The sequence below is a fragment of the Urocitellus parryii genome, chromosome 2, assembly GCF_045843805.1.
Source record: "Urocitellus parryii isolate mUroPar1 chromosome 2, mUroPar1.hap1, whole genome shotgun sequence".
NCBI lineage: Eukaryota > Metazoa > Chordata > Mammalia > Rodentia > Sciuridae > Urocitellus > Urocitellus parryii.
In genome coordinates, this window is record NC_135532.1 from 223,174,987 (window position 1) to 223,191,620 (window position 16,634).

The 16,634-nt window shown below is 56.9% G+C and overlaps 1 protein-coding gene across 1 annotated transcript in view; it reads left to right on the top strand.

The window, feature by feature from the left end:
* The first annotated feature begins 1,218 nt into the window (after positions 1 to 1,218).
* Umodl1 (uromodulin like 1) overlaps positions 1,219 to 16,634 on the top strand; it is a 51,749-nt gene continuing 36,333 nt past the window's right edge. Inside the window, exons 1-6 of the mRNA XM_026379429.2 lie at positions 1,219 to 1,294; positions 3,896 to 4,138; positions 10,693 to 10,854; positions 12,230 to 12,348; positions 13,193 to 13,379; positions 14,936 to 15,076. Coding sequence (XP_026235214.2) covers positions 1,219 to 1,294; positions 3,896 to 4,138; positions 10,693 to 10,854; positions 12,230 to 12,348; positions 13,193 to 13,379; positions 14,936 to 15,076 — 928 coding nt within the window. The remainder of the gene's footprint in view (positions 1,295 to 3,895; positions 4,139 to 10,692; positions 10,855 to 12,229; positions 12,349 to 13,192; positions 13,380 to 14,935; positions 15,077 to 16,634) is intronic.

Here is a 16,634-nt window from a genome sequence, read left to right on the forward strand (position 1 = left end):
AACCCCTGTGCAGGGCCCTTGGCTGTGGTTATTTCCAGCTTCTCTTTAAAGTTCTTGCCATGGCATCTGACACTCAGCCATTAGCCATGCAAGCGCAGCAGTGAGTCGTCGGGGAGATGAACCTACAGAGAATAGAAGACATGGCAACGTGGGCATGGGCATCAGGTGGAAGGCCCCGGGAGAGGACAGCTCTGTATTTAGGACACAAGGGAATTATGAACTGGACAGCCAGGGGGCCCCTGTACCTACCCTGTCGTCTTCTCCGAGAAGCCAACAGCTTTCAATACCAAGTTACAAAAAGCTCAAAGGCTTTGTGGGCTAGAGAGAGTTTGACACGAAATCTAAAAATCCATCTCACATGTAACATGACAGTTACTGAAATAAAAATGCCTCCTACAATTCCACCACCTCAACAGGCTTTCTCTTCTCCCCTTGATCTTCTCTGGGTTTCATCCACTTTCATATAAGGTTGGGGTTGACTTCTTTCTGAAGGCAGTTGTATGAACTTTTGTTTTGAGTTTACAGTGCTCATTTTATCTTAATACTGGTAAAACATCTTCATGGTGGGCATTTCCCGATTCTTTAATATTCCATCCTCTACAATAATTCATCCCCCCCCCACTTGTGGCTGTTCCACGGGTGATTTTCCATTCCAATCACGGGTAGTGAGCGTCTCTGTGAGCACAGCTCAGCGATCCCCAGGAGAAGGGGCTGGTGAAGTCCCACTCATGACTTCTGAGCTGTATTGTGGAGCTGTGTGAAGGGTGCCTTTCTGAGTCTGATGTACCACTTTGATTTGACGCTGTTTTCTCCTGCCAGTTTGCAGTGATAGGGTAAGAGAATACTTTGCAATTGGTGGGGGGACACAGATTTGGGTTTGCAATGCATTTTCTGGGTAACAATGAGATGGAACTCAGCGATGAGATTGGAGATGTTGGCCGCTCACCTTTCCTAAAAGATGCCATCTGCTTGGAGCAAGAATAGTCTGTGACATGCAGGAGCCCCCAGGGAAACAGCGGTAGCAGGCCGGCATTGATGAGCCGGCATAAGGGACTGCTCCCAGCAGATGCTCCCTCTGAAGCCATTGCCATCACCAGCAGCACAGGGGACAGAAGGCCTTTTCTTGGGGCCCAGGCGACGCAGGCCCTTAGTGCCCCTCCAAAGACTCAGACTGCTGCGTTGGAAGCCCTGGGTCCTGCGTGGCCCCTGCCCCCGAGGATGCCCATGACCCTGGGGCTGGCCCTGCTGGCTTTGGCCAGTGCTGTGGGTCTGAGCCAGGCCAGCAGCTTTACAGGTGAGGCATCTGGGCTCAGCGTGGGTGATTCTTGAGGAAGGGGCTCCTTGGGAGAGGGTCTCATAAGGATGGCACCTATGGGGACACCGTCTCTTCTCTGAGGGGTAGACCTGCTCCTGGATGGCCAAGCTGCATAAGTCGGGGAGCACCCTGCAAGCTTCCAGAAGGACTCCTTCAGTGCCAGGGTGCCTCTGGGGGTCCCGGGGATCCCTGGGGTTAAAATGTGGATTCAGAGCTGGCAGGGGGCAGGGTGGGGCCGGAAACTGCATTTGTGTGGGTGATGAAGGTGTGGTAGATCCGTGGACCCAGTTGGGGACAGCAAGCTCTTAGAGATTATCCTGGACCTCGGGGTATTGAAGTCCTTGATCATAGGTCAGGACCCAGGAACCAGAGATGTTAGGGCTTGCCCTTCGCCACCCAGCTCCTAAGTGCAGAATTACTGCCATGGAGTGAGGGGTGGGTGAGGGCACCAGCAGGAGCCTCAGGAGACACAGGGTTTGTAGAGCTGCAGGGCTGGGGTGTAGCTCAGGGCAGAGTTCACAGTTAGCACACTGGGTTCCATGCCCAGTACCGCAAACAAACAGAAACTTGTGGATTTCTGAAACCACAGATTGCAAGAAATTGAGATTCCAAGCTTTAAAATTATTTCCTCTTAAAACTCTCTCACTCAGTTGGGAGTCTAAAGAGACCCACGCTGTCTCCAAATCAACTACAGCTTCCCTGCAGACAGGAGCGGGCACGTGTGTGTGTGTGTGTGTGTGTGTGTGTGTGTGTGCATGGTGAGAGTGTGTGCACAAGTATGGGCTTGTGTGAGCATGTGCATGTGCACACACATGTGCCGGCTGGAGGGCCCTCCTGGCCATTAGCTGGGACCCATAAAGAGCAGGTGGAGCCAGGGGGCTCCCTAAACACCACGTACTGTGGCCTCGGTGGACATCTCCCCGTAGGTGAAGGTGAAACCCTCCATAGCCACCTGATGCTGGGCACCTGGGGCTTCGTCCTGCTCAGCATGGCCACCAAGTTTGAGCCCGGGTTCCTTCTGCCACTCTCTCACCCTCTCCTAGTCATATCTGAGCTTTTGGCCAACCGCCGCCCCACGACCCCAACTTCTCCTGTCCCATCCCAGGTCACCAAGGCTCTGTGCTCTCCAGAGCAGACTGGACCTACATTTGGCAGAGGAGCCACCAGGTCGCCCCCGACCCACAGAGTCCCTTGAGGAGGGCGACTGGGATGCAGCATCCCCCAGGAAGGTGGCAGCTTGTCTTCTGTGACTGGAGAGGCTTCTTCTCCGCCCTGGGGCTCCACCCAGAATAAGGCTGCACCCCTTCCATCAGCCAGTCCACGGCCGGCTCTGTCCAGTTTCTTACTGGTTCTCACTATCTGCCTGTTTGTGAGTCACCCAAAAGTCCAGGGCAGGTGTCTTCAGAGGTGCCATCCTGGGGTGGGGACAAAGGCAGTGGCTCTTCTTAGGATTATTTCTGCCCCTGTCTGTGAGTTCCTCCCAGCCACCCACCGCGTTGCTCTGGGAGGGAAATAAGTGGTGGCATTGGCCCTACCTGCAGGCTGTCGTCTAGTGGGGCGGAGAGCTTGGGGCTGAGCATCTGAAGGTGCGGCCCCGGCCAGCCCCTCCTTCAGCCCCTACCTGAGTCCAGCACACAGAGCCCCTGCTGGGAGCTATGGGAGTTGAGGGGACCCATCTCCAGTTAGGCTCACCTCTTGAGCTTTTGGGGGTTAGCACCTGAACATATTTTGGAGGAACACAATCCTCCCCAAGCAGCTTCAGTGACATGAGGTGACAGAGGCTCCCTGGGAAGAGGGGAAGCCCCAGGAGCCACCTGAGGGGAGACAATGACAAAGGGGCAGAGGGCTGGCAGATGTCACCTGTGCCTAAGTCTCAAGAACAGAGTACTCATATTGACAAAGGATGGATGGGCGTCACGTCGGAGCCAGGCTCCAGGGCAGAGATGCTCAGGGCCTGACGGGGTCAGCGGGAGGCTCCATCTAGAACAGGGTGACGTGCCCTCCGTCCTCCATGACAATAGTGACAGTTGCAGTGAGCTTCATCATCTGTGCACTTTTCACATGTGGCTCCATATTCGTTATTTATCTTATTGGATTTTATTGCACAAAAGTTGTCACTGTCTTCTGCCTGGCCCGAGCAGGCCCCTGGTAGGAGGGAGTCGCTGCCTCTCCGGGTCCCACATGCCCAGCCTGAGGCTCACGAGTCAGGTGTGCACGAGATTCTACACTGCAGAACCAGAAATGTGCAGTAGACAATGGGACGGGACCTCCTGGTTCTGCTCCTTCAGCATCTTCACTGTCGGAGCCCTGGCTGCGGGAGGTGGGAGTGGCCCCGGTGGCGGCTCACTCTCAGGAGGGAGTTTTAGCCTGCAGACAGGTGTTGATGCACCCTTCCTTTCAGTTTGGTGCAAACCCCATGTCTCTCGGTGCACAGAGGCCAAGGCTGTGGTTGGGCAGGTGGCGGGACATGAGCGGCCCTCGTGTGGCGATCCTATCCGCTGGCTGTGGCAGAGGTGGCCATCCATGTAACCCACGTTGATCTGACGCTTTGGTCCCACCTCTTTGCCCACTCCCTCATAGAAAAAGGCCTGTCCTTGCTGAGCTACCAGCTGTGCAGCTACCTGGAGACCCGAAGCGTCCCGAGAGTGGAGGCTGTCCAGACTTCCCACGTTGTCCACACGTCCTGCGGGGGCTGGATCCCATGGAGGTGGTGCCCCAAGACTGTTTACAGGACACAGTACCTGACAGTGGAGGTCCCCGAGTCCAGGAACGTGACCGACTGCTGCAAGGGCTATGAGCAGCTCGGCCTCTACTGCGTCCTGTGTGAGTCCAGGGTGCAGGGGGGTGGCAGGGCAGAGAGGGAGTCTCCGGGACTGTCATGTGCCTGCTGTCAGCACTGAACTGTTTAGGTCTTGTGCATTAGGGTCATCTGAAGGGGGTCACAGGCCCACCCCAGAGCTCCGAGTCTGTGGGTCGTGATGAAAGGCAAGAGTTGGCCTTCCCGGCCTGTTCCCAAGTGGTACGGAGGCTCACCCAGGGCCCTCGAGCTGCAGACCTGCCCGAGCTCGGAGGCTGTGCAGGCTCCTCCCCAGCCGCACAGTCTTCTCCTTTTGAAGGTCATGGTTAGGTGATGTGAGTTCCAGCTCACGTCATAGCTTGAACCCTACGGTGGGCCGGAGGGCCAGAACTCCCCCATCACTGCCCAGAGGCCACGTCCTCCTGCCTCCACCCTGCAGTGTGAAGCTGCTGCTGTGAGCAGAGGTGGCTGTTGCCAAGGCGACCAGTGTGGCTGCCAGGGCCACAGCAGGGCCAGGCAGGGCTCAGATGACCTCTTCCGGGAGGCAGTGTGAGAGGCAGGGTGCGTGGGTGGTGCTGCTCGCTCTGAGTCAGGATCAGATCAGAGTGAGCCTCCGTACAGTCAGAAAGTCCTCTCCCGCCCTGGGGAGGGCAAGTGGGAAGGGGTGCTGGCTAGGTGTCAGCAGGGCACCCAGGACACGAGGGCAGCAGCCCAGGGCAGAAAGCACTAGCTGTGGGGGCCCCGAGAAGGGCCCCAAGGGACCAATTCCTGTGGCCCAGGCCAGTATGCCAGCAGGCTGGGAGCCCCCCAGTTCCCCAATGCAGCATCATCAAGGGTGGGTGGTGGACACTTCCCCATTGTCCTGTTCAGAGGGCCAGGTGTAGAGAGGGCTGAAGGCTCTGGACAGATGCCTGTCAGACAGGAGCCTGACGAGCACCACCGCCATCAGCCTCCTCTGCAGAAGAAACAGGGCCAGCTGACTCAGGCCAGCACCAGGCAGCGACAGGCTGTCCCTGTCCATTCACTAAGTGATGGGGTCTAAGGAGTCCCTTTGTGCCCAGACCCTAGCCCTATTTCCATGTTCCTGTCTCCAGGGCTCGTGGGCAACTGTGGCCAGCCAGTCCCACCACAGTTGCTCCTGCACCACCTCCCGGGGCTGGGGTCACCTTGCGTTCCCAGCCTGTTGCTGCGAAGGCCTTGTGGCTCAGAGCATCATGGCATGGAGCTTGTGATCTGGCCATTGAAGGCTGGCACAGGCCTGCCCCGTCCCATCTCAGGGTGACAGCTACACTTCTTCTGACTTGTTATTGCTATCAGGACGAGTGAGGTGACACAGCTGGAGGGAGGGATGCAGCCCCAAGGGAGGCCGATCCTCAGCCCCTTCCCACCTCCAGCCCTGCCTAGGGCACCTGCGGCCCTGCTCTGCTCCACACGCTAATCCCCATGGAAGAGAAGACTGGCTGCTGGTGGCCCTCCCCACCACCTGCCCCCACCTTCCCTCAGCAAACCAGCATCTAGAAGGGCCTCTTGTGGGGCCTTGGCCCCCTTTTAAGAGCATGAGGACCTTTAATTAGGGACTCACCGGGGTGAGGGAAGGGTGCAAGTGTTCTAGTTAGAGAGTCTCAGGTGAGCACAGTGCTGCTCTGGGGAGCTGCAGGTGACCCTGTGGCAGGTGCAGGCAGGGTGAGGCAGGTAAGGGGTGGCTGGGGGAGAGGGAGAGAGGTGCTGTGAGGCAGGACAATTCATGGTCCCCTTGATTCCTGGAAGTGCGACTCTAGTAGCGGGGGACCCAGAGAGGCAGACAGGACCCTGGAAAGAAAGGAGAGGAAATGGGCATTGGTCAGTGGTGTTGGAGGGTCAGGCCAGATAGGAGATCCTTGCTCCTGTCACTCAGGAATAGCTCTGCCTGGTGTGAACCCAGCCATAGAGAGGCCAGGGACCTGACCAGGACTGGCAGCTAGTGGGCAGGCTGGGGATGGGGCCCCAAGTCTCTGCCCTCACACCATCGTTGTCTGGTTCACCAAGCTGCACTTGCTGTTGGGGAGCATTTGAGGTCAGTGGCCATGTGATGGTGGGAGGGGAACATTTCAGGGCACCAAGGACACTGGGCTCTCCCTGGGGAAGGTCCCTGCTGGTGCCAGGGCTTGTCATATAGCATAACCCATGGGGCCGCGGTGGCTCCCTCTCTCTGTGCGGGACCATCGTAAGCCCTGATCTCTACCCAGCTCTTGTTCAAAGGCAGGCCCTGGCGGCCTGAGGCTGCCGGTGGGCAACACATCTACACCATGGATGTGGATGGGCAGCCCAGCCTTGCCCAGCGTTCTGGGTCACTCCATGACGGTTTTGTGAATGCCCATTTGGAGCCACCCATGGTGGGTTGGCTGTGTAGAGCTCCAGCAGCCCAGCCAAGACCCGCAGCTCGGGTTTGCACAGGATGAAGCTGGTGCAGAGCTGGACCCCACGGGTGGACCGTGGGAGGGACAAAGAAGCCCAAAGACATTTTTTCCTCTGGCAAAGCCTCTTGCCCTGGTGCCTTTGCATCAGTACCTTGTCCCCAGGCGGCAGCAAAACACCACTTTCCCTTCTCTTCTCTTCCCTGGAAGCCAGCATCCAAAAAGTCATTAGCACATGGGATGGGACCTCCCTGAAGGCCTCTTCCACCTGTGGGCCCAGCACTGCTGGGAAAGGATAAGTCACATTTTTTGATTTAAACTTTAAAAAATGTAATAACAAAAATGAATACACGGCCATTGGCCATTCATCAAAAATGAACGCACAGATAATTTGGAAGCACAGTCGGAAATTACCCCAAAGCCCACCACCCGAGAATAACCCCAGTTAGATTTCTTCTGGTCTATATCCAGGGCGGGCATCTTATGGAGGATGGTGGCCCCAGACAGGGATTTCTGAAGAACACCCTCACCCCTGGCCAGGCCGCCCAGGCGTCTTCATGTCAATAAGTATTATCTACTGCCTGACTCTATGGCTCCCACACACCACCTCCGTGGACGTAGCAGTGCTTCTTATGCACTGCTTAACATTTAGTTGTTTCCCACGTTTTTATTATCATAAGTAATGCTGAACATCATAAGGGACACACACTGCTCCCCACAGTAGGATCACTATCAGGGTACCTCCTGAGAAGTGGGACCAAGCGTCTTGCCAGAGCTCACCATGTCCAGGGACTCCTGGCTTCTGCATGGCTCACTGTAGGGGTTCAACACCTTGGCAAGCTCCCCTCCTCGGGCAAGCCAGGGCCCCATTGGACCAGGAGGTCCCGTAACTCCCATCCCTCCCTGATGATAGCCAGGGCCCTGGAGGAACAAGGCAGGAAAGGATGCTACCACAGGGCAGTGGGCTCCGCAGCCCCTGGGATGTGGCTGCCTGGATGGAAATCACAGCATCATCTCGCTGAGTCAGGACTACCTGGGCTGCCGGGTGCCCGGTTTCATGGTTCGCCTTGAGTTAGGGAAGGAGAAGGAGATTCTTGAGTTCTGACCAAGTTGGAGTCATTGGTGTTTCTCTGATGGCACTGGGTGAGCCACCAGTGGAGGCAGGGAGGGGATTCCCAGTAGTCAAACGGAGGCGCAGAGCCTGGACCGAAATATCGCTGTCGTGATCAGGCGGACGAGGCTGGCAGCCAGTTTTGGGGGGTGGGCTGTATTTTCTTTAAATTTAAATAAACATGTTAGCTTAGGACAGTTTAAGGTTGATGGAAGCGGGGCAAAGAAGGCACATAGCTCCCTGCCACGCCTCTGAGCTTCCTCGTGTCACTGGGATGGTTTATTCCAGTCGAGGGTCCGGGCATGGGACTCCGTGTTTGCCTGGACTGGTCGCCCACCTTGCCTCGCCTCTCTTCTGTCCCAGGAGCCCACCTCACATTCAGACCTGGCGTCTTTTGTCCTTGAGGCCCTTGCCACTCACCGCAGGGATGAAGCAGGGAGCCCGCTCTCCCTCCTTGGCCTGTGCAGACAGCCATTTCTTTTTTCTTTTTTTTTTTTTTAATATTTATTTTTCAGTTTTCAGTGGACACAACATCTTTATTTTATTTTATTTTTTTACGTGGTGCTGAGGATCGAATCCAGTGCCTCGCGCATGCCAGGCGAGCGCGCTACCACTTGAGCCACAACCCCAGCCCCCAGACATCTATCTCTTATGCCCCAGAGCCATTGCTGGCCTGGCCCTCTCTCTGGGACCTGGAGACATTAGTGCAGTCACCTGGATGCCGAGGACACCAAGGTACAGCCAAGGACGACTCAGAAAGCAGGGAGTTACTTCAGCCATTTGAATCCCACAGCAAGAAGTGGCTACAGCAGCTTCCTGGGTACAGAGAGCCAGGGGACCCCCGTACATTAAGAGTTTCAGCTGCCCTGCTCTGCCTTGGCAGACACAGCCACCCTCGGACAGGTGTTCCCCACAGAAGAGAGGAACAGGGTCTTCTGTTCTGTCAAACATCTGTGGGGCCCCAGGAGAATGGGCCTGGGCCACAGCCCCTTGAGGCCTCCCTTAGGCTTGGCCCATCGCCTGCCTCCCACCTTCATGGGGACAGCCTCAGAGCCTGGTTACCAGTGGGACTCGCGGAGCTTCGCGGCCCTTGAGGGGCTCATGACAGTCCTGTGGGCCACTGGCGAAGACACACACCTTCTGCTGCCTCCCGGCTTGAGCCGTATGGGCTGGGGCAGCACTGCAGGGGGCATGGCCCCTGCCCGGCTGCTGGGTGGGAGGCTGAGCTCCCAGCCCTCCTGGCACCGACACTGCCTCTCTCCTGCCTTCTGCTGCCCTCCCGCTGCCCTTTTCCTCCTCGGGCTCCCATCTCAGTTTTACTCCTCCTGGGAATGAGACGGTGCCCCCCAGCCTGGCCCACCTTCCGGGCTGGCTGGGGAGGTCTGTCCCTCTGCATGTCCAGCTCTCCTGGACATCAGTGCGTGCTCCACTGTCTCCCTGCAGCGTCTCCTGGAGCTCAGCCCCTGGGCTCCAGATTCTCCCCTCCTCCCTCTCCCACTTTCCTGTGGCTGGAATGCCATCTCACTGGACTCCTGGCCCTTGCTAGGACCCCGAGAAGCCCACCATGGCCACCCCACCCCATTACTGAGCTCCTGGTCACTAGGATCACCAGTCCTTGCAGGTGGCTCCCTCTGTCCCTGGCCTCACATCACCTGTGTCCCCACAGCAGCTCCCTCCGTCCTGGCGATCCCACTTCTGCCAGGAGTGACTCCCAGGCCATGTTCACAGCACACGCTGTGCTAACAGGCCCTGGGCTCTGCAGCCACCAGCCTCAGCTGACCCTTGCGTTGATGGGGTGGGGTGTGCACTGCTAGGTGCGTCTCCACACAGGTGTCCAGTAACTTGTCAGACTTCACATGGACAAGGCTGGACTCTGAGGTCCTGGCCACTCTTCCTGCAGCATCCCCAGCTGAGGACCAGAGACAGGTGGGTGCCCAGGTCCGCAGCCTCGGGGGCTCCCTGAGGCTCCTCTTTCTCTTGCACCCCACCTTCTGCCCTGTCTGTTGGCACATCCTGGAGAGGCTTGTAGCTGATAACTCCGGTCTGACTCCTCACCTTCTCTGCCACCTGGCCTCTGCATCCCTCCTGAATCATCGTGACAGCCTTCCTCCCTTCTGAGGATGCTCCCCAGCAGGCAGAAGGGCCGCCACAATGTGGACCAGACCAGCACGTGCCCTGTGCCCCCAGGAAGCAGGAGGACAAAGGGAAGGTGCAGCACACAGGGGCTATTTCACGGCATTGGCCATAAGCGGAGAAGTTGGCTGTTGGATCTCCAGGCACCTCAGGTTTTCACTGAAGCCAAGCAGCTCCAGCCTCCAGGGCAAACTGAGGGTCACAGGAGATGGGGTACAGAGCAGGCCAGAGTAATTAGAGGGACTGGGGGTACCAATAGTGTCCCCATCATCACTAGATGGCTCAAATCTCCAGGGCCCCCACTCATGCACAGGGTCTCTGCCCCCGCTGAGCCTCCTGCCCAGCCACAGACAGACCCTCGCCTCCTGGCGACGGGGCTGGAGTCACTCTACCGGGGTCCTTTGGCTTGCCAGACGGAGGCACTGCATCTCCCTCCAGAGCCTTCCCTGACACCCCCCGCCTACCTTATCCCAGGCTCTGCTCCTGTGTGACCTTTTGTAGGTTCACTGCAGATTCCGTCCCCCTGGAACACAGTCTCCAGGGTAGATTGTCTGGGGCCACAGCTGGGCCAGGCACTGAGCACCATGCCTGGCCACAGCAAGTGCTCGGTAGATGTTCAGTGGCTGAATGAGCGAGCGAGTGGAGCAATCGGGAGAGGAAGCCATATGGGGTCCTGGAAGAGGGTGTAGAGCCACCGTCCCTGGACTCTGCAGGTCAGAGGAAAAGGAGGCCCCAGGACCTCCACCAAATCTGCCCTGGCAGCCCTATGGCCAGGCAATGGTAGAACCAACCGGGCTAGAGGTGGTCCCAGGCTCACAGCCTGGAACCTCTGGGAACTACAGGAGGGGCTCAACTCTGCATGCAGCATCCACAGCTCACTAAGGGCTTTCTTTTTTTTTGAGATTCCAGATCATTAATTGTCTCCGTTCTCCTTTCCCCTTAGCCCTGAATCGGTCTGGGGAGTTTGCATCAAGACCTGGTGTCTGCCCAACAGCAGGGCCACAGCTACCCACCTCACAGTGCAGCTCGGACACTGAGTGCCCTGGGCTTCAGAAGTGCTGTCCCTGGTCAGGGGGCCACCACTGTGTGGCTCCCACACCTCACGGTAGGGCTGCTAGGAGGAGGGTCTCACGAGGAGGGGTGGGCGGGTAGGCACCTAGCAGCAGCAGCCCCAGTGCGGGCAGGGTGGGCTCCTCCCCGGATCTGCTTGCTGGAGCACTGGGCAGAGCTGGGCTCTCGGTGCCCTGGAGTGGCGAGGCACTCCTGTCGGGCAGAGACCCAGGTCTCCTGGCAGCTGCAGGTGGGCTCCTGCATGGGAAGCTAGGCTGGATGCTCAGCAGATGTGTCAGCAACCCAACACCAAGAGCAGGTGCTGACTGGCCATGTCTGCTGGTCTGGAAAGTTCTGTCCTAACCACAGGTTATACCTAGAAGCATGGGTGGGCCAGTGTTCAGAGCTAGGGAAACAGGTGAAATAAATGTATATAAGAATCACATACAATATATAGTCATATTAGTAAGTATATAGCCATAAAGGAATAGTATAAACAGTATCAAGTATTATTAAATACTTTGTGTTCACTATACCTCTCAACGATATATTGTGGTATTTATAGTATGGTTTACATACAGTATTATATAGTATATTATGTAATATATAATTATGTATTATGCTGGTTGATATTAATAGTATAAATAGAATCCACAAAATCATGGCCCAGTGTATAATAACCCGATACATCAGTGCAACATTATACTAGCGAGGATCGCAGCATACGCTTGCATCCTGCATCTCTTTTCAAATTCCACGGCTTTGGCTCCCAGGCCTTCTGACCTGTCAGCCCCTCCCAGGTCGGGGCCAGTGGTCTTCATGGCCAACGGGAGGGAGAGGAGCTGTGGGCAGGTGATTTAGGGAGGGAGGGGTGGGCAAAGGTTGGCCTCCTGCCTTCTGGCCTTCTGTCCTCGCCCTACCTGTTTAGTCAGCTATTGTGATGCTATGAGTTAAAGACTTGACCAGAATAGCTGCAGAGAAGGAAAAGTTTATTTAGGGGCTCACGGTTTCAGAGGTCTCAGTCCATAGAAGGCCAGCTCCATTCCTCGGGCTTGAGGTGAGCAGAACACCATGGCAGAAGAGTGGGGCAGAGGGAAGCAACTCACATGATGATCAGAAACAGAGAGAAAGTCTCCACTGGTCAGATAGACTATATACCCCAAAGACACGCCCCCAATGCCAGCCCCCTCCAGCCACACCCACCTGCCTCCAGCCACCACTCAGATTCCCATCAGGAATCTATTCACTGATTAGTTTAAGGCTCTTGCAACCTAATCATTTCCCCTCTGAACCCTCTTGTATTGTCTTACGTGTGAGCTTTTGGGGGACACCTCACCTACAAACCCCAACACCACCCCACAGTGGCCTCTGGTGGCCAGCCCTGCCCTGGTCCTAACTCACTGGCATTCACCCTCCAGATGCAGGTGCAGCTCCAGAGAGGAGCTGGGTGAGCTGGTACAACGTGACCATGCTGGTGAAGGTGGACTTTGAGGACCTGCAGCATGTGGACCCTGGGCTGCAGAACCACACGCGCCTTCTGTGCTCCTTGGTGGGTGGTAGGCGGAGAGGAGCTGAGGGCGGGACAGGGAGGGGGACGTCTCATGAGTGGTTCCCAAATGACTGGCTCTGAACCAAGATGGAATTCTCAGTTTAAAGATACCAGCTTCAAGCTGGGCATCGTGGTGCATGCCTGTAACCCCAATGGCTCGGGAGGCTGAGGCAGGAGGATCACAAGATGAAAGCCAGCCTCAGCAACTTAGTGAGGCCCTAAGTAACTACGTGAGACCTAAATAAAAATAAAATAAAGGGCTGGGGATGTGGCTCAGTGGTTAAGTACTCGTGGGCTCAATCCCTGGTACCCAAAACAACAACAACAAATTACCAGCTTCAGAGAGATGCAACCTACCTGCCATCAAAGGTCTATCGAGAAGCAAAAGGGGTCCCACCTCTCTGGGCACTGCAAGGGTTCCAGGCCCCTCCTGGGCTGTGTGGCGTCCTCTCCAGGGTTCCTGGGCACCGCCTTCCCTCTGTGTCTGGCTCTGGGCTCAAGTTTCCACTGTTGAGGAGGACACCAGGATTACGGGATGGGGCCTGCCCTGATGAGCTCACCTTCACAAGTGACATCTGCAGCAAAACCATCTCCACATCAGGGCACAGTCAGGGGCCAGGGGTGCAAGTTGGAGGGCACCATTCAGCCCACCACCACTGCTGTTGCGAAGGCCGTGTGAGCCTGGTCTGTAGGGCCTTCACTGGGAGGGTCACAGTACAGAAGTCCTGCCGCAGCGCTCTCTGTGGAGCAGAACGGGGGATGTGTGTGCATGTGGTTCCAACTCCTCCCACCTCAGGTTCCCTGTTGGGCTGAAGAGGATGTCTCTCTGATGCTCTGATTCCAGGTCACCAGTGCCTTGCAGCTGCTGGACCCCGCTGTGCACTACCTGAGCTCAGCCAGACAGGACCCCTCCACCACACTGTCATGGCTGCTGCTGGGTCTGCCTCAGCTGCTGCCGGTAGCCAAGGTCTCCTCTATGCTGAATGACATTGTGAAGCGTGTCTATGAAGTGGTCAGCATCCAGGTGCAAGGTTGGTCTTCTTGCCCTAGTGGCCCAAATACAGGCTAGCTAAGGTCAGAGCCAGTCCTGCGCACTGGCAGGCAGGGATCCCCATGCCCAGTGTGTTCCTCCTGCGGGGTGGTGGTGGGCGGTGGTGGGCGGAGGTGGGCGGTGGTGGGTGGTGGGGCCCATCTGAACTCCTTCTGCCTAAGCCAAGGTTAAACTCAGGTCCCAAGCACAGGTTCTGAGACCTTCCCTCCCCGCTCTCCTCCAAGCCTTCCTCTTCCCTGGGAGGCTTCTTCTTCCAGGGGCCCCCGAGTGCAAAGCCTAGAGCACACTCCAGGAGTGTGCTCCTCCAGTTCTTGGGCTCCTAAGTCTCCCTCTGGCCTCCTTCCCACCTTCGACAAGGACGTCTTTCCCCCAGGAGGCTCTATCAGCAGAATTTGTGCACAGTTGAATTTTCACTTGCTGAGACCCTCAGCTGTGGCCTTGATTCCAGGATAAATGACAGGGTGCTTTTTAGTTGATGACAGAGGTTGGCAAAGTGTTTTCCTGAAAAGGGATACAGAGTCAATATTTTTGGCCTCGTGGGCCACATGGTCTCTGTCTCAGCTGCCCATCTCTGGCCCTACAGCATGAGCAGCCGCCATGGCACGGAAGCAAAAGGCAGGGCCAGTCCAACCCTTTCTGAGTTGGGAGCAGGCGGCATGGCCCAACTGACAGGTCCTGGGCGGGGCTGCTCCCCTCGACGAAGCTTGGTCTGGGTCGCTGAAGGTCAGCCTGAAGGAGCCATGAACACTCCGGGGATTGCACTACCTTTCTTTGCAAGGCACGGATGTTCTTGGAAACCAAGCCAGGCTGGCGCAGGGCCAACAGTCCGAGTGCTGGGGTGTCGTGCCCACGCACTCAGCTAGTGGTCACGGGAGCACACCTGGCCAGCAAGTGGTTTACCCCGCTAGGCTGCAAACCTACTGCAGGATGTGGATTTGACTGGGTGGTTTGGGGAGGGTATAAGGAAGCAAGTTTGTTCTAGACTGAAGTGGAACAGTTGTACGACTGGGTAGCTCAGTAAGTCTCATCTGTGGGATGTGAAGAAACTGCACAAAGATGAGCCTTAGAGGGAAAGACTAATGATCCCCTAGTGTGGCCGAGAGAGGGGGGTCTGCGCTTTGTGGGTGATGCGTGAGCTAATACCTGTTGGTGCTTAGAGACTCCAGTGAAGGGGCCCAGCTCTGCCTGGCTTTGTCCTGGGCACAGAGCGGCCTTGCCTGAGGTCAGTGTTCTGGGGGATGGTGTCTGCCTGATGGGAGGATAACAGGGCCACCGTGAGTGTCAGGCCCACTCAGAACATCCAGGGTGGCTCCAGTTTTCTTCCTCATTCAGAGAACTGCCCAGGCACGTGGTTTATTCTGGGGTCCATCATCTCATGACCACTCACTCGTGCTCAGGCCACAGAGGCTGCCCAGGGCTTGAGGTGCCTGGTGAGGGTGTGAAGCCCTGCCTGCAGTGGGCAGCTGGGAGGACACGTGTGGAGCCCCACGGGAGGGCGGAGGTGTGTGACGGGCCGCCCTGACCTCTCTTTCTCAGACGTGGACGAGTGCTCCTACAATGGGCTCCATGCCTGCTCTGGAGAGGAGCTGTGTGTGAACGGGGAGGGCTCCTACCAGTGCGTCTGCCCACAGGACTCCTCGGCCTCGGCTCCGCAGAAGCTGAACGGCACGGGCAAAGGTAAGACGGGGCTCCCCAGATGGCGTGCGCCAGGCTGGGGTCTAGGGGAGGGCTGAACCCTCCCTGTGCTGTCTCACCTGCCCAGGTCTCCTGGCGGTCACTCTTACAATCATTCCTTGATCTAGCAGACGACTGTCCAGTGCCACCCACTGCCCCGTTGCTGGTGAAAGGAGCAAGCACCAGCAGGCAGTGGTCGCCCTGGGGAAGCTCCCGAGGTTGGCAGGCGCGGGCTGGTGTAAGTGGGATGGTCTTGAGTCCCTGGAGAGTGAGGGCATGATGAGACTTAGGCTGGACCACAGGCAAGAGCTGGCACTGACCCTGGCTTTGCCTGGGCAATCTAGGGGCAGAAAGTGTGTGGAGTGCTGGCAAAGACACTGAGAAGGGACAGCCTGGCTCTGTCCTGTTGGGGACATTGGAGGCTGGGGTGTCCCAGGTGCTGTCTATGTGACTGGCTTCTGCCAGCCCAGGACTTATAGTAAGAAATAACTGTACACAGTGGTTCCCCCTTATCCTTGGTTTCACTTTCAAGGGTTTGCATTCACCTGTGATCAGCCACATTCTGAAAATATTAAGCAATTCATAAATGTTAAATTATGAGCCTTTCTGAGTAGCATGATGAGCCCTCCATTCCACTCCATTCCACCCAGGACGCGGAGTGCCTCTGTCCTGTGTCTCCACATCGTATGCGCTACCCACCCATGAGTCACTTGGCGGTCCTCTCCGTTCTCAGGCCTCCTGTCACAGTACTGCACTGTTTGTGCTCAAGGGATCTCATGTAACAGTCGAGTGACATCACAAGGCCGATGTCACTCTCCCCCGTTCATCCCACATGGCACTGTGCCATCTCACTTCATTCCAAGAAGGGCAAATACGATGCAGTCAGACATTGTGATGAGACAGAGAAAACATCCCAGGGTTTATCATAGCGTGTTGTTAGGGTGGTTCCATTTTATCAGTTGATCTTACTACATGGGTTCTGGAGCAGGAACCCCCTCCTACTGTGCCTGGGCTCCTTTGTCCCTGCCATTCCCTCTCCCTGCGTGCTGGGTGGTCATATCACTCCATACCAGGAGGGACACCAAGTGTCCCTTGGGGTTCAGGAGGGCTGCTGAGAGAGTGTCCCCTGTAAGAACATGCCACACGTGGCCAAGGCCCTGAGGCCTGGCTGACCTCCTGGTGGCTAGGGAAGGAGGAGCAGAGATGAGCCTGGCTCTGAGATGGGCCCCAGGGCTGCTGGCCAGGGCTGCCGTCCCTGTGAGGAATGACCTGAGGGGCTAAGGGCCTCTGGCCTGACCTTCCCTGGGCTGCATGGCTGGAGGGTGTCCCTGAGTCTGTGGCCTGTCTATTTCTGTCTGAGCCACCACTCTGCAGTCCTGTAGGGGTCCAGGGACAGTCCTCTTGAGCTGGAATGTTCTACCCACTGACAGGAGGGAGCACAGGGGAAGAGGCCTGAGCCCTCTTCATTGCTGGAAGCGTCCTGGTGCAGGGGTGGCCACTGCAGTAGTTCTGTGCCACTGCGTTCTAGTAGCATCGTCAGGCGATGGCTTCAGGGTGAGGC